General features: G+C 47.3%; 1 protein-coding gene across 6 annotated transcripts in view; it reads right to left on the bottom strand.

Moving 5' to 3' along the window:
• The window catches only part of PCNX2 (pecanex 2), a 302,749-nt gene that overhangs the window by 31,187 nt on the left and 249,679 nt on the right, over window positions 1-21,883 (bottom strand). For all 6 annotated transcript variants that reach the window (XM_068547604.1, XM_068547601.1, XM_068547603.1 and 3 more), the window contains 3 exons: window positions 20,490-20,743; window positions 12,705-12,938; window positions 9,755-9,867 (listed from right to left, as the gene is read on the bottom strand). In XM_068547604.1, the coding sequence (XP_068403705.1) occupies window positions 9,755-9,867; window positions 12,705-12,938; window positions 20,490-20,743 (601 nt within the window). The remainder of the gene's footprint in view (window positions 1-9,754; window positions 9,868-12,704; window positions 12,939-20,489; window positions 20,744-21,883) is intronic.

Raw genomic sequence — 21,883 nt, 5'->3', positions numbered from 1 at the left:
GAAAGGGTGATCCAGCCTCCACCTCAGAGTGACTCTGCACCCCCAGCAGACACCAACGACCACCAAGCTGGGTCTTCGTGACACTCTGCTTGTAGTGACTCCTATTCTTTCTGGTTCCGACCCAGTTTCCTATTCTATGATGACGTAACCACTGGCGCTGCGTACAGATGAGAGGCTGGAGCCATCAGTACTTAAGCACAGTCATTCATAACCTTCGTGGAAATGGCCATTTTCCAGCTTGAGGCTCAGGCTGTTGCTTGCAGTGCCAGCGGAAACTCTAGCCCCAGGTTTGCCTAAGGCTTATGCTTTAACCGGTCCCGCCCAATTCAGCATCCTCACCCATCACCTTTCACGGCAATGACAGCTTGAGGACAGCCAGTTGAAGCAAAGGTTGTTTTCACTCCTTGTATCGCATCTTTCTTTATCCACAGAGGAGTCCTCAGAGCTCTATTCTAGCCAGACGTTGCTTACGCCCCTTGAAGCCCTACTTTTGTTCAAAATCACTGACCAACACAGCCCAGTTTTCACCTGCATCCTCTCGCTGGTTCTTGGCCCAAGGACATTTTGGCCCCCGGGGGACATCTGACAACATCTGGAGACATATTTTGGATGTCACGGCTGAAGGGGGTCATGCTCCTGGCACCCAGCTGGTAGAGGCCAGGCAGGAACGTCCAGGACAGTCCCCCCAACAAAGAACCACACAGCCTAAAATGTGCATAGTGCCACTGCTGAGAAACCCTGCTCTTTCAGGAAAAAAAAAGTAGCATTAAAGATAGAGATTTTAAGTTTTGGACAATGGGTCATTATCTTGGGTCCAGCGTCAATGAATCTGAGGATTCAGGTGGAAACAAGTCTAATGCTGGGATAGTTTCTGCAGGACTCCCAGTGGACTCTCCAGAATGACTGATACATTCATTCGAGCTTATTTCCAAGCAGGTCTGTACACCGCATATTTACAGATGGGCATCGTGAAGGGTCTCCTGCAGTAGCGCATCGCCACCCGTGGAGCGCTTGCAGAACATACGCCAACGATTAAGTGTGATTTGCAGGTTGGGTTGCCCATGCTCACTGATGAGTAATGGAGATTCTCAGAGAGCACGTGCTTGGTTATCTAAGTCAGTATCCTAGCTCAGAGAGCATCTCCACCTCAGGGACGGCAGCGTGCTTCACGCATGCTTCATTCCTCCGTGGGATCCCGCAACCGTGCACCGGTTGCATGGTTAATCCCATCACCCGTAACCAGCCTCTGTGGTTAAAGGAGCTGGAAGTATGAAGATTAATGCGTGCAAGAGGCGATGGTCCCTGCTATCAGTATTCGACCCTTGCTAAGGCACTTACTGATCATTCTCCAAAGGCAACTCCTGACAACTAATCTTTGATTTCTTTAAATACAAAGTATATTCTCATTCGGTGAAAATAAATAACTAAATACATTCTGTATTTTTTCTGTGTGATGAATAAAAGATCCTCTTCATTGCTCTATTTCTCAAGTTGGTTCAGATGAAGGCTTTTGTGTGTGTGATTTCAATTTTTTCTGGCTTTACAGAGGTGTAATTGACACAGTTGTAAGATATTTAAAGTGTACATCATGATGATTTGATATACATATAGATTGTGAAAGGCAGATTAAGGCCTTTGATTTGGGGGTTTAGGCTTCCTTTTAAAGAAGTTTTAAAATATAATTTAAAAAAAAAACTCAAGAGAAATAGGAATTTGTGAACTCCTAAAGGTGTGGCTTTGAAAGATTAATGTTTCATTTGTCTGATAAATGGAAGTTAGAGAAGTCTAATTATGATAAATATCAGGAAATATAGTAGTTTATATACGTGTGAGTATTGGAGATATCTGGATTATTCAAGGGCAACTCAGAATTTTAAATTACATGGCTCTTGAACCAACTATATAAAACATTAACACCTTAATAAACAATTTTTCAGTGAACAGATTTTTAAAAAACCACCAGCTCTGAGCAACTAGAAGTGAGGCAGAAATGTTGATACCTTAGATTTTTCTGGTGGTTTGTGCATCACTAACCACCTTCCATTCCATCAGCTTAGCTCATTTTCATGGATGCCTTTACAAGATATAGCATTATATAACCCTTTCACATAAGAGGAAACAGGCCAGAAAGAGCTGCAAAAGAGGATGAGGCAGGTGGGAACAAATATTCAGCATCTCACGTCACACTGAAGGAGCATGGCAGCCTCCTGGCCACCTACCTCTCCAGGAAACACAGAGCTTCTTTAAAGCAAAGAAAGAACACTTGGGAAGAAAGCAATGGTCGCCCTCAAGTAGCTCCAAGGCTTTAATGTCCAAGTGCTGTATGGACCAGCATATGGCAGCAAAGCTGGAGGGAAGGGAACCAGAAGCTCCAATCCTGAGCTCGAATCTTGGCTCTGATTCTTGTTGATATCTGGGTAAATCTCCTGTCCTCACGATCATCGATTTTTTTCTGGGTCCATCCTTAGGATTGAGTGTGTCCAGGGGTACGTGGAGGCTGGGGGAGAGGCTTGCTAAGAATCTCTTGACATGGGGGGCGGAGTGCGCGTGCGTGTGGTTGGAAAATAAAGGACACGTGTCGGTGTGGGGAGGGGACAAACACAGCCCAGGGTCCAACATTCATTGTCCCCTGGGACCCATGCTTGAGTCTGAAAGGCACAGAAGACGTATCCAAGGGGTCTGGGCACTCAGAGCGCAGGGTGGTAGCCACTCCGAGAGGAAAGGGCGCTGGGCCAGCGGGAGAGGGCCAGGTGCCACGCCAGAAAGACGGCGGAGTGGCCCTGAGCACAGGCCACACTGAGCTTGGACGGCCATGATGCCCACGTCAGCACAACTCAGGCCAGGACAGTCAACAAAGGAAGCTGAAGTCGGTGAGGAGGAAACGGCAGGCACCGTGGGGTGGCCGAGCCACATGGATGGGGGCGATCTGAAGAATTCCTGGGGGCAGATGGGACTAACTGTGACACAGTGTAGCAGTCGGGAGCAGGGGTCTAGAGCCTGGGCAGGACTCCGCCATGTCCAAACATCGCGCAGATCCCAGCTCTGGGCTTTGGATTATCCAGCTGTAAAATAGGGGCAGTAATAGCACCTACCTCATCCTCTTTCACGCCTCGAGAGAGGATGAAATGCATCTACTCGCTTCAAGCACTTAGCACTGTCCCCAGTACCCAGGGAGCACACCATCAACGTTCACTGTGATCGTTATTCTCACTGTCACTGAACTGGAACGTCGAGGCAACACAGGCTTCAGATATAAACCAAGGACGCTTATCTTGCAGAATCTCAGATAATCAATGGAGAGCAATCACGTGGTGAAAGGATCTCAGCAATGTGGTTCCAAATAAATGCCAGATAAATTGAGAAATAATATTTCCCAAGCGAGAACTAGCTAAAAGGCAAGATTTGATGAAAAGATTTTTAAAAATACATTTGCCCTTGTGGCGTTCAAGTGCTTCTGGGCCTCCATATCAATGGGATCAACTGCTATTATCTGGTGAAAGATGCTTCCCGAGGCTGGCCAGAATACCAGGAGCAAGCTGGCTGCAAAAGAAATGATCTCCTGGCAGCTGTTCAAAATCAAAACTAGATTTCCAGACCCGGCTCCCAGAGAGTCTAAGCTGGCGATTTGTGATGGGGCCTGGGGCCCATATTCTGACTAAGCTGCCCGGGTGATTCTGAGGCGCTAGGGGTGATTCTGGGGACCAGAACACCCAGACATTTCAAAGAAGCAGCGGAGTGGGAGGTCGGCGTGGGACCCAGGTAGCCTGGGCAGGTTGGGCAAGGCTGGTCCTCAGGGCACTCCAGGGCAGGGTGCAAGGTGTTAGCTAGGTGATGGAGAGTGACAGAAATGACGCCCACCGGCACCCGGCCAGCGACGTGGAAAGAGACGGAAAAAAAGGCACCTGGGGACTTCCCTGGTGGTCCAGTGGGTAAGACTCCGTGTTCCCAATGCCAGGGGCCCGGGTTCAATCCCTGGTCAGGGAACTAAGATCCCGCACACCGCAACTAAGACCTGGTGCAGCCATAATAAATAAATAAATATTTTTAAAAGAAAAAGAGAAAAAGGCGTCTGTCAGCGCTTCTGTCCCTTGAGAAAGTCCCGCCAGATCCTTGCCCCTCCGGCAAGTGGTCTAAGATTAATCAATGTACCTCCTTGTACAATCCAGGTGCTTTTCAATCCAGCGTGCTGGCACTCGGAACAAGTGAGTTTGGGCACAAGCTCTTCAGAGCTGAGTCTTGGTTTCCCACAGCCCTCGGGCTCTCCTGGACGTGAGCCCCACTGGTTTCAAAGCCAGATTTTATGGGGCTTGTTTTTCTGGCTCAGGTCCCCCAGCTGGGGAGCCCAATGGGAGGCTCAGACCCCTCGCTCCTCAGGGGGGACCCCCTCGGTGGTGACTTCCCTCCCACTTGTGGGTCGTCATACTGGAGGTGCAGGTTCTGAATGGACCGTGTCTCCGCCCCTCCTACCCTTCTCGATGTGGCCTTTTCTAATATCCTTAGTTGCAGAAAATCTGTCCTGCTAGTCTTCAGGTCATTCTCAGGGATAGTTGTTCTATGTGACGTGGTAGGTTTGGTGCGATCGTGAGAACAGGTGACCTCAGAATCTTCCTACGCCACCATCTTGACCTGAGCTGGACGACTTGATTTTAATCCCTGGTTCAGGACCGTGCGTCATGTTTACTTTACTTCTCTTCTAGGTCCTGATTTCTGAGTTTCCAACCCCAGTCTGTCAGGCAGACCTCAGTCTTGTCTGCAAGAGGATTCACTACGACGTCTGGCCCTAGTTTGGGGTCTCGTCTCCAGCAGAAGGTCGGCAGGGAAACTGAGATTATGTCCGGGATTCCTGAAGAACGCTATTTTCCTCAGTCCGCTGTGGGTGAGAGCAGTGTGGACATGGTAGATGTGACCCCAGACTATGACAGTGACCTTCTGCCACAGGGTCATCTGTCAGGGCTCTCAGCCTCCAGCACAGGACATCTAGGGCTGGATTGTTTATCTGTCATTTTTCAAGCTTACATTTATCTTGACATGTTCCATTCTCTTAGAAGCCTAGTTACTCCAAGAGTCAGTAAAATTTATTCTTCAAGCAAACATGTTGCTGCTGTGAATGCAGTCACCTTCTCACCTTTTATCTCTATAAATGGACCATCAGTCAGGATCCACTCATCACCTCTCATGTACTTGAACACAGTCACCAAGCCATCTTTTAGCCCCTGCGGTCAGTGAAACTATTTTGACTTCCTCCTAAACATGCCTTTATATTTGTATGCTCTTGTTCAGTAGGAGACACAGTTCTACAAAGGGGATAGGCCCCAAACTCCAAATTAAAACCATTATCAGCGCTTGCTTGTCACATCCCTATTAACTCATTCTATCTCTGTAACATATGGACGTCTTATTTGAAGACATTTTACATACCTGTACTCTTTTGCTCACTTGCATTCAGCTTATCATTTAAGCTGATTCTCCATTTGCTCATCCTCTCTAATTTTTCACGCGTGTATTTTTCTTCCTTGAGGATAGCCTATCAAAGCTACGTCACTGCTGTGAGGTCAAAATATTTCCCCAAGAAACCCATCAAATGAAGCAGAGCTTGTGACTTATGCTAGGCTGCTATATAAGACTTATCTGTGGAGTATGTGCTCAAAAATCATCTGTTAGTCTTTAATACTAAATATGTGAGAATGACTTGTTAGGTCTCAGAAAGTACACTTAAGGGCATACTCCTGAGTTAAAATTATACAAGGATAAAGCACACGTGCGCACGCGCGCGCACACACGCGCGCACACACACACACACACACACACACACACAGATCATAAGCCACTCCTACTTTAAACATAAATAAAACCATACTGAATAAAATATTAGCAAAGTGAATCCATCATTGCATAGACAGAATATATCGTGACCAAGTAGAGCTTATCTCAGAATTGTAAGGATGTTTTAATGAAGAAATCTATTAAAATAACCTAGTACATTAATAGACTTAAGAAGAATTTCATCTGAATGTGAGCCCTCAAACTTTGAAAGAATTCAACATCCTTTCCTGATGAAAGCTTTAGCAATCTAGGAAGAGGACACTCCTAACGATGAAAATGGTCTACTAGAATCCTAAAACAAACCTTATTTTTTAACGCTAAAATATGCCGCTTGTTCCCCATTGATGTCTGGATTAATGTGAGGATGTTGTGTTAGACTGAATAATGGTCCCCCAACATGTCCATGTCCTCATCTCTGGAACCCGTGGTTACGTTACCTTACAGGGCACAAGGAATTTTGCAGATGTGATTAAGTTGAGCATTTTGAGATGGGGAGATTTTCCTGGATTATCTGGGAGGGCTCAATGTAATCACAAGGATCCTCATAAGTAAAAGAAGGAAGTGGGTGAGGTAGAGTTTGGCAGAGAGAGATTGGAAAAGGCTACACTTTTGTCTGGGAAGATGGAGGAAGGGGTCGCTGGGATGCAGGCAGCCTCTAGAACAGGGGATGGCTTCTCCTCTCAGAGCCTCCAGGAGGAATGCAGACACCTTGATTTTAGCCTAGTGAAACCCGTTTTGTACTTTTGATCTCCAGAACTGTACGACAACTAATTTATGCTGCTGTAAGCCACCGAATTTATGGTAAGTTGTTATAGCAGCAATTGGAAACGAACACAGACGCCCACCTCCAACTGGAGGTCAGGGCCAATGGAACAGGAAAAAGAACTGAGGTATAAATATAGGAAAGAAAAAGGCAAAATTGTCATTATTTGCAGATATGTCTTTCCAGCAGAAAATCAAATAGAATTAACTGAAATAATGTTTATAACAGAGTTCACTAGAGGTGCCCAGGATGAAATTGATATAAAAAACCAAATACAGTAAGTCCTCTACATACAAACGAGTTCCATTCCGAGAGCACATTCATTACGTCCAATTTGTTCGTAAGCCCAACAAATTAGCCTAGGTACCCAACTAACACAATCGGCTATATAGTACTGTATTGTAATCGGTTTATAATACTTCCCACATAAATAATACATAAAAAACAAACAGTACAGTAAAGTACACAAAAGCACAACCACTTGTAGAGGATGCACACATGTGACAATGTACGCCAGACACGTGAACTAACTTACATGATTGGGCGTGCAAACGCACGTTCGCATCTTTGAAAGTTTGAAACTTGAAGGTTCGTACGTAGGGGACTGACTGTAACTTTCCTGTATACCAGCAGTAGCCAATTAGAAAATGTGACAGGAGAAAAAGGGTTTTATTCATGATCACAATAAAACTATAAAATACCTAGAGACAAGTCTATTAAGGATTACAAATCTCCAAAAAAATGATAAACTATTATGGAAAGACATTTAAAAAACTGAATGATTACAAAGATACACCATATTATTGACTGATGTCCATTCTTTCCCCAAATTAATCTGTGAATTTAATATACTCTAAATCAAAATCCCAAATGAGGTTTTTATAAAGTATGAGTCTAAATTTCACCTGAGGAGAAAATGAGGAGTAGCAGGCCCACCATAAAGACAAGGGCACCTTGAAATACGGTACAGGACTGCTCAGTGGAGTGAATCAGTCCCAGATAATCAAATCTTTCCCTACACTAGCAAGAGTATCATTCCCAGATTTATCTCATCACTATGTTTGCAACAAGCAGAGCCGACATGGAGTGTGAGAAGCTGTTTGAAACAAAGAAAATCCCATCAAAACAAGGCTGATCAAAGCAGCTGCTAGGCATGGTGCTTATTCAAGGAAAAAATAAATAAAACAGACCAAGCAAGATACACCTGGATCAGGAATACTGGAACAAGTAACACAAAGAACAAGATCGAAGAAATCTGAAAATATGTTGTATGGGAATGGAAAGAGTGAAATTGTTGAAGCATTTTATTTGCAATTTGTAAAGAAAATTTGAAATTTATTAAAAAAAATAAAAATAAAAACTTCCCATTGATCCAACAAAAGATCATCTGCTTGGATGCTGTGAATATCTGAAGACTCATTTTGTGATGTGGAGTCCAGAATCTTCTGAAGCCCTTCTCAAAGAGTATTCCCTATTTACAGTACTATAGGGGACTGTTTTACAAAGCCCACGAAGGAGGCTTCTGCTAGACTTTCAGTCATCAAATTCAGTCCCAGATGACCGCAAAGGGAACTGCCTGGGTCTAGTATGAGGCTGAGTCGGGTAGGAGGGAAGAGAGGGGCTAGAAGAAGGTCAGCTCCTCCCCAGAGTATTTCCTAGAACACAGATCAACACAATACCGTAATTGGTGAGCATTTCTCATCCATGAAGAAAATCATAAAGTTCTGGGATGTGGGTGCTGAAAGACTAGCTGTCACGAATTCTAACCACCTTGGTTCTCACCTTTTCCTCTTAGTGACTCAAGGCTATAGCCTCCAGAGAGGGATGGAGGGACTGCCAACCACACCACGTCACCCCTTACCAATGCACACACGTCACGGAGGGCGCCTGTCCATGGCTCACCAACAGGAATGACTCAGAGCCATCCCCTGCAGGAAGGGCATTCGGAAACACCTTTGACAAGTCTCCCTGGACTTGCTTACCCAATGGCCAGGCACTGTGACGGCTGTTAAACAAGCACACATGTGGGTTTTGCCCTTAAGCGGCTTGTCATCCCACCTAATAACCCCCAAACACACTCAAGTAGAGTATCAGAAGGACCCCTTTGCAGAGCACCGGATCAACAATACAACACAGACATCTTGAAGAAAGTCCAAGTAAAGGAGAAACAACTACATAGACGCTCTTTCTTTTTCAGCTCCCTGGGTCTGTATGATTCTCAGCCTTGGCTGCATGTTGATGCACCCGGGGAGCCATAAAAAAGTCCCGATGCGTGGTCCACCCGCAGGGGTCGTGATGTGATCGCTCTGCCCTGGGGTAAGGCCTGGGCATCGGGATATTTACAAGCCCCTCGGGAGATTTTCATGTGCACCAATCAAGATGCCTCTGACGGACAGGCAGAATCCAGAATACCCGGTCCACAGTGCTAACTACCAAAGGGGCAGTCTGTGAAACGGCCACCAACCGGGGCGATGAGGAGGTGACTGATGAGATTCACAAGAGTGGTTTCCCTGGAGAAGGAGGAGGTCGGGGCAAAGAGCACAGCTTCATTTGTGATGCCAGTTCAGGGGCTTGTTTGTGAAGGCAAGACCTCAGGGACCGAGGGTGAAGGAGGGTGAAAAGGGCCAGGAGAGAGTTTAAGACTAAACACAAAATTGTTTTGTTCTTTAAGAAGAGAAACTTGCAGAAAGAGAGTTTGAAAAAAACAGGAGAAGCAGCGTCCAATCATCAAAGCCCCACAGAGTCAGGGCAGGGCAGGGGCTGGAGTTAAAGCACAGAAGCGACAATTTTCTTTTGTGAAGAAAAACGGGGGAAGGGAACTAACGTTTTTTTGAGCATTAATTCTGCTAAATACCGGGCTAGGCGCTTTGTATGCATGATTTCATTTAATCTTCCCAGAAAATTTGCAAGGAAGCTTGTAACATAGAACACCCTATACCCAGCATTCCAGGGTTTTGACTGTTCCGTACTAATGCTGTTGCCACATCTAATTCTCCAGATCACCATGGTTAAAAAGTCTTCTCACAGGCCCAACATGATTTATTAGGGAGAGAACACTCTGGAAGAAGTAGGAGCAGTCTAACTTTAAAATAAAGAAAATGATGGACAAAAATCTGTCCAGCATATAAAATGCCCACTGGTGTCTGTGACAACTATTTCCCCAGGTACCTGATGGCCATGTTGTGAGCCGCGGTCCCCAGAGCTCTCCTACCCAGGATGCAGAGCGCGAAGGACAAAGTCACCAGAGGCGAGTCCTCGTCACTGTCTAGGTGCTTCGCGGGCTGGAAGAACAAGGATGTTAATTCAGCTTTCACGTGGGTTCCGGACCAACAGACAACCGTAAATGCAGAGGCTCTCCCTGTGTCACCCACGGTGGTCACCCGGGCCCCATTAAAGTGACCTGACGGATGGGAAACTCTGCTTCCTGAGTTTCTCTTGAGGTTGGACGTGGAAAAAAAATTTAAATGGGGAAACTACCTTAGGAAAATAAAGGGACTAACACGAGGCTGGCTGGCCTATTTCCCTGGAATTGTGAATATGGCACCTCGAGGTCAGGAAGATGGTGAGAGCTTGCAGTCAAAGGAACCGCCACCTAACCCTGTGCAACGCCCACCTTAACCCTGTTCAACGTCCACCTTAACCCTATTCAACGCCCACCTTAACCCTGTTCAACGCCCACCTTAACCCTGGGCATTGTCCACCTTAACCCTGGGCAACGCCCACATTAAACCTGGGCAACGCCCACCTTCACCCTATTCAACGCCCACCTTAACCCTGGGCGACACCCACCTTAACCCTGTCCAATGCCTACCTTAACCCTGGGCGACGCCCACCTTGACCGTGTCCAATGCAGGGCACAGGCACACCAGCAGGGAGAGAAGCAGTATGGGAATCAAGTGCAAATGAGGGTTTTCTGTTGCCTCAACAACAAGAAGCCCACTGAGCTGACCATAACTCCAACAATTAAATGAAGGGGGTCATCCATAGCTTAAAAAGAGGGGCATGGGGAGATGCAGAAGGAATTTAAACTTAAAGCCTCTTTTGCAAGAAAAGCGAAATAATTTCACTTTTATGAGCCCGCTGAGGAAAGAGGAGTGCCACCATTGCGGGGATAGCCAGGAAAATCAGTAGATTCTCTGACTATTTCAGCCACCAGGAGAGGCTCAGCGTGGGTTAAGATCTCAGCACACATTCTTCTGGCTGCATCTGGAGGAAGCAGACTCTCCCACCTGTTTCCCATCACTCATGCAAAGGTCAAGGACCTGGGCTAGTGTCATAATTTGGTTTACCCTCTACAGGTCACACAACACACCTCATCAGCTGCTGAGAAGGCCATTTCAACTTGGCCATTTCTACCATTTCCTTCAAAAACACATTGCGAGAAGCTTTCCAAATCCCGAGAAGCAGAGACGACCGACCCCCTCCACATGCCTCCCTCCTCTTTCTCCTCCTTGTCTGCTTCCTTGTCTTCCTTTTCTAAGATGTCATTGTCCTTGGTTTCATTTCTAAGAGGCTGCTTTCATCTCCAGAAGTGTCCTCAGCACGTGAGCAACAATGCACGCGCACACACACACACACACACACAAACCTACAGGAGTAGCTTGGACCGTCTGATTGCTAAACAGAATGTGCTGGTCCACGATTCAATACGTTCAGCAAATCCTCTGCATTTCAGCACAGATATACTCTGTACGGAAATCTCAAAAAGTAACTCTAAACAAAGAAGTGTCCAGAGTTTTAAAACCGTGAAGGAGGCTTAACACTGCACTGACTCTGAACACAGTAAAGAGGAAAACATACCTTCAAGGCCCCTTCACTGGAGACATGGTAAATGAATTCTTCCATTTCATTTTGCTTAATTGTTAAACACACATTTATCCAAATACTAGCGTCCTGGGACTTCCCTGGTGGTGCAGTGGTTAAGAATCTGCCTGCCAATGCAGGGGACACAGGTTAGAGCCCTGGTCCGGGAAGATCCCACATGTCGCAGAACAACTAAGCCCGTGCACCACAACTACTGAGCCTGCGCTCTAGAGCCCGTGTGCCACAACTAGTGAGCCTGTGTGCCACAACTACTGAAGCCCGCGCACCTAGAGCCTGTGCTCCGCAACAAGAGAGGCCACCGCAATGAGAAGCCCACGCACTGCAAAAAAGAGTAGCCCCCACTCGCCAAAACTAGAGAAAGCCCACGTGTAGCAACGAAGACCCAATGCAGCCAAAAATAAATTAAATAAATAAATTTATATATATTAAAAAAAAAGCAAATACTAGTGTCCTTCCTCGCCTCTATTTCATTATAGTCTATATAGTATAAGAAAGAGATTATTAGAGAAATGCAAATTAAAACTACACTGAGGTATCACCTCACACCAGTTAGAATGGGCATCATCAGAAAATCTACAAACAACAAATGCTGGAGAGGGTGTGGAGAAAAGGGAACCCTCTTGCACTGTTGGTGGGAATGTAAATTGATACAGCCACTATGGAGAACAGTATGGAGGTTCCTTAAAGAACTAAAAACAGAACTACCATATGACCCAGCAATCCCACTACTGGGCATATACCCAGAGAAAACCATAATTCAAAAAGACACATGCACCCCAAAGTTCATTGCAGCACTATTTACAATAGCCAGGTGATGGAAGCAACCTAAATGCCCATCGACAGACGAATGGATAAAGAAGATGTGGTACATATACACAATGGAATATTACTCAGCCATAAAAAGGAACGGAATTGGGTCATTTGTAGAGACGTGGATGAATCTAGAGACTGTCATACAGAGTGAAGTAAGTCAGAAAGAGAAAAACAAATATCGTATATTAACACATATATGTGGAACCTAGAAAAATGGTACAGATGAACCGGTTTGCAGGGCAGAAATTGAGACACAGATGTAGAGGACAAACGTATGGATACCAAGGGGGGAAAGCGGCAGGGGGGAGGCGGTGTGATGAATTGGGAGATTGGGATTGACATGTATACACTAATATGTATAAAATGGATAACTAATAAGAACCTGCTGTGCAAAAAATAAATAGAATTAAATTAAAAAAAAAAAAAAAAAGAAAGAGATGGTCTTTACAAGGCCCTCCTCAGCCCCACCTCCCCTACCTACCCCTTGCCTCTTCCGTGCGCAGTACTGAATCCACTCCAGGTACACGTTGCAGTAGCTGGCTCGCGTGATCCCCTGGAGACACGGGACATAGTCGTCATCGATGTTCATGCTGAACATCGCAAGGTCGCGCTCAATGTAGTGCCACTTGGCAAAGGGCTGCAGGGACTTGAGAAGGGATTCGTTTTTGATCCAGGAGAACAGTTTGGGCGACGTCACCATATAGTATATTATACTCTGCCAAGAGAAAGCAAGACTTTGAGCCCTTATAGCCATTCCAAAGCCAGAAAGACTTTTTCAACTATATTTCATAAGGTAAATCAACATCAGGGAGGTATGAGACATGAGATCCCCACAGGCGGTATCATCTGTATTTCCTGCTAGATTTAAGGCACAGAACCCACTGGAGATGTTTTAAAATGTTCTCTCTTGAGAGTTAGTGGAGGGAAGAGGGACGTGAGGAGAGGAGAACGCTAGCAGAATGCACCAGAACAGAATCTCCTTGGTGAGAGAGAATGACAGCCAGCGCCATCCTTTCTGAGAGATGCACACAAAAGCATCATGGTTTCTTTAGGCTTCCTGGAAGCCAGGCTGGGCTGATGTTGCTTGGAGAGATCAGGGCAGGTCCTCCTCCAGGGCCTCAGACAAAGAGTGTGTCATGAGCTAAAGCAACAAGGTACTTACGGAAAGTACTTATGATGTGAAATTGTTCACACACACGCACACACACACACACACGTATACATAATCCTGGGTACCCAGACAGTGGACATCTGTGATGTCTTCAGAAATAACCCATGTGCCCTCCTACATCAGACGTTCCACTTATGAATCCAACTGGGGAAAGCGCCACCCTCGGGCTTTATGATTCTGAGCTACAGATTTACTGAAAGCCATCTTACAGTTTTCGAATGAGTTCATCCTTCAAGAAGGCTAGCATCCAGCCTGGAGAAGTAAACATGTGACAGAGAAAAAGAAAAATCCAAGCCTGCTGTGGACACATCAGGAACAGACGGTAGTATCTACGGACAAGTCCCTTGCAACCTCACTCCGTTTTCGTTATCACAGGAAAAGGGAAGTGGCTGGTGCCACCGGGGCTGAGATGGGTCCGGGAACACAGCTTGCATCTTATATGCAAACTGAGAGTGACGGGAGGGGCAGGGGCGGCGTTTGATGCAAAGACGGCAGTAGCTCCTGCTCCCGTAGAATCCTACCCTTCACTGATGGCCATCTCCAATTATAAAGGGCATTCTGGCCAAGCGAGAAGACAGAAAGTAACGCACACGGGATGAACGTGAGCAGGGCTTAGGCGACGGAGGTGAGTGGGCAGAGGGGCCCTTTGCTAGGCAGCACCCCCCAGCTCCCCTCCTCTTCCTCTCTTTAGCCGGGACGTGAAATCCAGAGCGCCAAGGTCGGAGGTTGCCGAGGTGTCTGATTTCAGGTTACTGCAGGAGTTTGAACGCTGAGTGGACAGACAAAAGTCGTCTCTGGATTTGGGCAAAACCACGGCAGACGCCTGACTCAGCCTCCTTCTGCTGTTAGGACCGAGGGCAGCCTGCATGCTGAAGACGGCTCATCTGTGGCTCATGGTGTGTGGTCTTCCTTCTTTGGGGCATAATCTCTATTAGCCTCCATCATCCACCTGACCCCCCAAGCGGGGGAGCGGAAGCATGAAGTCCGCAGACAGTAAGCAAAATTCAGTAGTTCACATGTTTCCCCAAGCTCTGCAGCTCTGCGTCCAAGCAGCACTGCTGGCCTTAGGAAACCCCTTCAGGGGAGGGAGGGAGGGAGAGAAGGAGGGAAGGAAAGAGGAAAGGAGGAAGAGGCCAGGGGAAGCTGAAAGCAGAGGGGCAAAAGACAGAGGCACTAATCATGGCCACTCTTCATCACCGTTTTGAGGTTTAAAATGAGATCATGCATATGAAGCACTTAGCACCTGGCCTGGCACATGGGACATGTGCAAAAATCTTAATAATCATCATCTCTTTGGCATCTATGACTTACCTACCCCGCAAGCTTGAGGCCCAGGGCGGGCAGCAATAGCAGAGCTCAGGAGAGGTTTCGAGCAGGGGATTCAGAAAGAGGAGACAGCTGAATCTCCCGTGGTCACCAGAGTGCACATCTAATATTCATATACGTAAATCAAGACTCTGGAGGGTGTTTTATTTTCTACCAGCTGGCGGGGTAACTTAAAGCTTCCATGAGGTAGACGGTCTAAGTGCTCGGTCCAAAGTCACGAGCCAAAGAGGAAACGTGACCGCGATCAAAGGCACGGCTTCTCAGCTGACAATCACAAAGGCAAGAAAGAAATCTGGTCTGTCTAAACACCTGGCTCGAGCAAACATCTGGTCTAGTTTTTCCTCGATACATCCTAATCACGTGTACCAGACAGAAATAACAAACAAAAATGGAAAGCTGAGCTTTAACCTTTTCACTCGTTTCTAGGGAGGAATGAAAATAACCCCTCCACCGATGAAGTCAGAATAGTTAACAAGGACTTCGAATCCCAGAGGCTCAAACTCCCTCCTCTAGTTCTGGCAAAGTCTTGCAGCGCTGGCTTCTGAGTGGAACGCTTGGCTCTCCCTCGGTGTCAGTACCAACTCCTCTCACTGGGAGGAAACAGAACCACTCCAACTGGCTGCAAACCGTACCCCGTTTCCCCTTTATTTAGGCAGAGATTCTGTCAATGAACGGTGTGAAATCCTTCAGAATCTGTCAGGATGAAACGGATCTCACACTAAGTCAAACTGCTAAGTCAGGATGGTGACACGAATTGACTGCATGGAACCTGATCCGTGTTGAAAGCAGGGCCTCTTCTGAATTAATTCACCATATCTGGCTCCTCTAGCAGGGACCCTCCTGGTCTCTCATTTTCATCGTAGATCAGCATATTCTCCCAGACAGCGCATTCTAGGAGGGGGACCTGGCAGGCAGGGCCACATCCCCGGGTGTTTCCACCGTATCCTGCAGGGCAGGTGATAAGCGTATCTCCTTTCTAAGAGTTGGGCAGAAACAACGGTGGCTGGGAAAGCAGGCCCTCACAGAAAGCTGATTTCTTGACGGCTAGAGGGTTTTAATCACTAATGAATGGAGGAGAGATGGACGAGGCACCAGGGAAAACCTCCAGTCGTCAGAAAGGCAATGATTTCAAATATATTCATAGAGGGTGGGGAGAACTGACCCAGTTTATTATGAGATTAATTAAAAAAATCCTTTTGTGCAAAGGAATTATTCCAAGCTTTTCTTTCTGTCCAATAAAAATAATAAAAAGAATGAAACCAAACCCCTGAAACTTGAAGCAATTCAGGGCTACAAAGGCAATTTCGTTCACTGAGTAGCCTAAGCCAAAGAAGAAAATATTCTATTTTTTAAAATTTATTGGAGTATGATTGCTTTACAATGTTGCATCAGTTTCTGCTGTACAACGAAGTGAATCAGCTGTATGTATACGTATATCCCCTCCCTCTTGGACCTCCCTCCCACACCCCCCGTCCCACCTATCTAGGTCTTCACAGAGCACCGAGCTATAGCTCCCCGTGCTATACAGTGGATTGGCATCTATTCATTTGGTTTTACCCTCAAGTGCTGTTTCTTCTGTCCTCATAGGCACTCAGCACTCCTGAAATTTCCTTGAACTAACTGTACCAGGGAGATGAGTACAGTTTCTGAGCTGCCCGTCCCCGAAGGGTAGGAAGGCACTGAGTGTGATGTTTAGACAAAGTCTCGTGTGAACGGGCCTTATTGGTGCTGATGTGAGTTACCAGGAGGTACCACGAGATCCATCTGTCCCCAAATCTCAGCCTCTCCTGAGCACTGATTCTGTTTCTACTGAGCACAAATGTCTGCAGTGGTCCCCAAGCCTAGTTGCATATCAAATCACCTAGGGAACTTATGTCAAAATATAGGTGTTTGGGGCACTCCCCAGGTGCACAGAATGGGAATTTCTGGGTAGAACGTGGCAACCTGTAATGATCTGGCTGGCTGGGGGATCCTGATGCCACAGGTCTGCCCCCTGACTCCTGGGAATCGCCCGACGGGTCACAAACCATCGCCCTGTGCGCCTCTCCTGCCCCCCCCCCCCAAGCTCTCATGTCGGCATCACTGCCCGCTCGTAGAAAACAGGGTCAATGGACTGTCTTCCCACAAGCCCACTGTCTCCCGGCGGACTCTGGGGGCCTCCCTCAGCCCTCCGCCACTCACACGTTATCCTGGGTTTGTTTATCAGATTGCAAACTGTCATTTTAGAAAACGTACAGGGAATCAGGAGGCGTGTTGCCAGGAGTTAGTGTCGCCGAGTCCAAGCTCCCTCTGCACGCCGCACGACAGGCCAGTAAATCGGGAGACGAGGGGCTGAGGCAGGGAAGACAACTTTGTTCGGAAAGCCGGCAGACCGAGAAGATGGCAGACTAAAGTCTCGAAAGAACCATCTTATCGGGGTCTGGATGCCAGTTTCTTTTATAGAACAGAGAGGCGGAGGGGGTGAGGAAGTAAAGTAAAAAGGCCATAAGTTTTGCAAATATCCCCTGGAATGGCCAGCCTCGGGCAGGTGATGTGTTAATTTCTTCTTTCTTGCAGCCATCCATAGGTGGGCGGGGGCCGGATGTTGCCCTGAACAAAGGCACTTTGGTTTAATATCTAGGCAGAGGGGCAGGGTTCCCTGAGGTGGACCATTATATATAGACAGGATCCTTTTAGTGAACAAAAGCAATGGGAAGCACAGGTTAAAGTAAAAGAAACAGAGCCAACATGGAGTCTGATTTAGCTCTTCCCTGTAACGTTAGGAGAGGAGGAATGTGAAGGGACGGAGAGAGACATCAAAAAGGCAGGTCCTGGCATGGAGCTCCCCCCAGGCTTCTGGAAAAGCCAAGCGGGTGGACCCAGAGGGGGCACCTCAGCCCTTCGCTCTCCCCTCTCGCCCACTCACGGCGACCTGCTGGCCCCGTCACATGAGGCCTGTCTGTCCACACGTCCGGACCATGGAAAAGCCGTCTATGGGGAGCTCCAGATTCACAGAGACGTGGCTCAATCTTGAACTCCATCCTCGCCACTAATGCCTGGAGCAGATCCTGCAGACTCCTGCCTACACCTGGATCTCGTCCGTCCAGACTGGATGGCTCAGATTCTGCATTACCTGCAACCTTCGTTCATCTAAAAACTACGGGCACCTCCATAGGTAAGTCATCACATTCAGGTCTGGGGGCCCACAGAGGGAGCAGGGAGTTGCCAGAGGGGAAAGAGAAAAGGTTTCAGAGGACGGGGAGGCAAATGGCAGCCTGGACCCCAGGGAGGATGTGAGGGGGAGCTGCCCTGGGAGCTCAGGTTGAAAGAGAAGCGCAGGAAGAGGGGGCTGGGATGCAGCCATGCAAGGGCGGGGATGGGGAGGGCACACACGCATAGGAAAGGGTTGGGATGGAAAGCCCATCAGAAATAACAGCAGAGGGCTCTGCTGGCACACAGACAGCCTTGCCCTATTCTTCCAGTCTTTTTTATCGATGGCTGTTCAGCAGTTACTTGTGTTTTCGGTGTGCTCATGAGAGGAGGTGAGCTCAAGGTCCTTCTACTGCACCATCTTGAATTGCCCCTTCTGTCCTGCCCTGTTCTTGAGGCACCAAGGAGACATGTGGCTCCAGAGCTCATCCATCTGGCCCATCTAGACTGCTGTCCCCAGCTGCCACCTCGGAGTAAGCTCCCAGCCCTGGCACGGCTGCAGTCGGCCCCTGGATCTAGCCCCCCTGCAATGACCCCATCCTGTTGCCACCTAGAACTAAAGCGGATCCTCAAGGGACCCTCTCCTTTGGGAGGGAGGCACCAGAGAGAGCTGGTTGCCATTTAACATCTGTTTTCTCCTTTTTCCATGACACACAATTTCTGTCTGGGTTCATGGCTGCCCAGAATACCCTTTCTAGATCCCCCTCGAAGCTGGCATATGACAATCTTCTGGCCAATGGGACACAGCTACAGAGTACTGTGGTAACTTTCAGGAACCTTCTTTTCTTTAAAAAAAAAAAACTATATATTTTATTTACTTATTTAGGCTGCGCCGGGTCGGGTCTTAGTTGCGGCATGCAGGATTTTCATTGCTGCATGCGGGCTCTTAGTTGCGGCATGCATGCAGGCTCTAGTCCCCTGACCAGGGATCGAACCTGGGCCCCCTGCATTGGGAGTGCAGACTCTTAACCACTGGACCACCAGGGAAGCCCCTCAGGAACCTTCTTAAGGAATAGCTTGTGCATGCCCTTGGCCTTCACTTTCTGTGTCCCTCTCTCCATCCATTTAAGCCTTAAGATGGGGGAGACACTAAAAATGGTGGAGCTGGGAGCTGGAAGGAAACTTGGTCCCTGAGGACTTGGAGCAGAGCTTCATTTACGTGTGAGAGGAATACACTTCTTGCGTGTGTGTGCCACTGGGATTTCACGGCCCACTGCCAAGTCTAATACCAACTGATGGACCCAATTTCCCAAGAGTTGACTCTGTGAAAAACTTCTTGGCTCTCAGACACAACGGTCAAGGGAACAAACATGGAGTCGCGAAGCAAAAGATCACAACTTCCTGATTCACTTCCCAAATCTTCCCCAATGTGTGTGAGGTTGGGCAAACATTCACCATTTTGTGTGAGGTTTGGATGTAAAGTTTTGCATCCCTCTAGCACACACGAAGGTGGGGAGCACGAACTGCTCAAGCTGTTTTAAATATTCTGCCACAGAACATCTCTGTCGCTCCAACATTTCTTGTTGCAATAACCTTGGGGTGTAATCATCAGGAGTTCTTTAACCTTCTGATTTTCATAGTCTGAATTCTATTTCCTGAACAACTTAGCAGCTATTGCTGCAGACGCTGGGGCTCCCCCCAGGAGTTATTTCCAATTTCTAAATGTCCTCCTTTTTAGTTGATGGAAATTCCTGAAACTTCAGGGGCCCGTGTTATCTCTTCACTTTGTATTTCCTTATTTCTGCGGGACCACTTGTCTCAGCCTCAGCTGGCAGAGAGTTTGGGGTCTCATGTGGATGAGCTTCTTCCTGGTGAACGGCATTAAAACGTGGACCCTTCTGAGGGCCATCCAGGGCTTTCACCGTGCAAAGTAGTGCCTCAGAACAGGGGCCATCACAGACACCCTCAGCCACGGACACCCTCGCCTGTCCCGCCGCCCTTAGAAAACACTTTCGCCCCTGTTATCGTGCTGCATCCTTGGTCAAGTCTCACATAAGTCTCCTCTAGGAGATTTATTCAAAACCAGCACACGTTCTGAGGCCGAATACAGGTTGAGCAGATGTAGGTACCGAGCAACTGAATAAATGTACTAGTCCCCATACGAGTAAGAAGAAAAGGCTGTCATAGCTAATCCTGATTGGATCATTTAACTCTATTTTTGCATTTTTATCATGAGCTTTAAAAATTAACTCTGGTTCTAAAAGGTAGAAATTTGCAGAGCCTCTAAACTGATCCTTATCACTCGTAAAAACTGAGGTCTGGTCATACTTCCAGGATGTTTCCATTTGCCAAGCAACTCACGTGGTGTTAAAAGTGGAGAAGAAGATCCAGGCAAGAAAACAAAGAAAACAGACTACCTCTTCGTGCCCAGGCTTAGGATATGACTTGGGGCATGCACGTCAGACCAACCCAAAGCCCTCGAGGCTTCTTCACGAAACCGGTGGCTCCGAAAACCTAGCTAAGCCTCTGATTCACAAGCTGTGGAGAAGCTTCCTAAGCTCTTTACACAGCTTTCCAGCAGCCTCTGGAGCCAGCCCGGCATCATGACTCAGACAAAGGGTCTGGGACCCGGAGCAATACCTTGATGTAGTATCGGATGAGGATCCTTCGGAGGTCAAACACCTGCAGCATGCTGGCCGCGTTGTTGTCCGTGATGCTGTAGCCCTCCAGGATGTACTGCGCGCGCGCGATCTCCCAGGTGAGCCAGCGGAGGTTAAAGGCGGCATTGCAGGACAACAGGTGGAGTAGGTGACCTGGTTTGCAGCAGCAGCAGCCTCTGTCATCCTCATCGCCCTCTGTGATGGCTTCCACCTCCCTCTGCTGGCAGTAGGTCCCTGGCAGAGTAACAAACACGACGGCAGTTGTAAAGAGGTCGTAGGATAACCTTTGTTTCGAATGGATTTTCCCCTTGCCCTTATTGAGGGAAAGATGCTGAAGAGAGTCTAGAAATCAGGAGATTTGTGTAGTGCTTAGTTCAAACAAGTACCCCCAAATAAGTCACCAATCTTACAATCATTAATGCTTTTTTCTTTTGCTTTTTTGTTTTGGCCACGCGGCATGTGGGATCTTAGTTCCCGGACCAGGGCTCCAACCCACGCCCCCCTGCACTGGAAGCACGGAGTCTTAACCATTGGACCGCCAGGGAAGTCCCACAATCATTAATTCTCTTATTCATCCATATCCCTTCTGATTCTCATCTCCTCCTGGTTTTTTTGTGTTAGAAGAGACACATTCTCATGGTGGTCATGGACGCGAATGGCCAAAATGCAGGACGGTTATATCCTTGAGTTCTCCTTTCCAGAAACCTGCAGGTCATGGCTGAGCAGATAGCAGGCTAAAGGAGGTGGCAGGTGGAAAGGTCTGAGAGCAGCTAGGTGCACGCTGAAGTGTTTCCAGGAGGGGTGTCCTGGAAGAGCTTCACAGCCTAAGTGCACCACCTCACCTCACGTGACTGGGAGCGCCGGGTGAGCTGAATACATTTCCAAAGGAGCTAGTTCTAAAAACACAGGATAACGGGCGTCAACAATCTTTGCTAAATGACACACCATTATCTTCTTTAATATTTTTGTTAATGATTTGAGGGGAAACATATACAGTATGCTAATGACATGAGATCACTGGTACCTCCTGGAATGCAGAGTTACGATCTAAGGACATCTTGCCAAATGGCTTTGGCAGCCTGAAACTAATACACTGAAAATTAGTAGAAATAAATGGAATGTCCTGCACCGTGGTTCAAAAAACCAGCTACACAGTTCATTAATATATAGTAGCATACTTAACAAATACTTTGGTAATTTCTTTGAACATACGAACCCGAAGTAGGATAACACTTGAAAACTGAATGTGATCTTGATACCATCAAAACAAAGGGATAGCAAGAGTCAGAATATACCTCGTTTTACTCCTTCGGATGCTACACATAAAGGGTTACTGATAAAATGAAATAAAACTAGATGATTTGGGCAAGTTAC

Source organism: Eschrichtius robustus, chromosome 7 (genome assembly GCF_028021215.1).
Source record: "Eschrichtius robustus isolate mEscRob2 chromosome 7, mEscRob2.pri, whole genome shotgun sequence".
In the NCBI taxonomy this organism is placed as follows: domain Eukaryota; kingdom Metazoa; phylum Chordata; class Mammalia; order Artiodactyla; family Eschrichtiidae; genus Eschrichtius; species Eschrichtius robustus.
The sequence above is the reverse complement of the archived record's forward strand: the minus strand, read 5'-3'. Positions and strand labels throughout refer to the sequence as shown.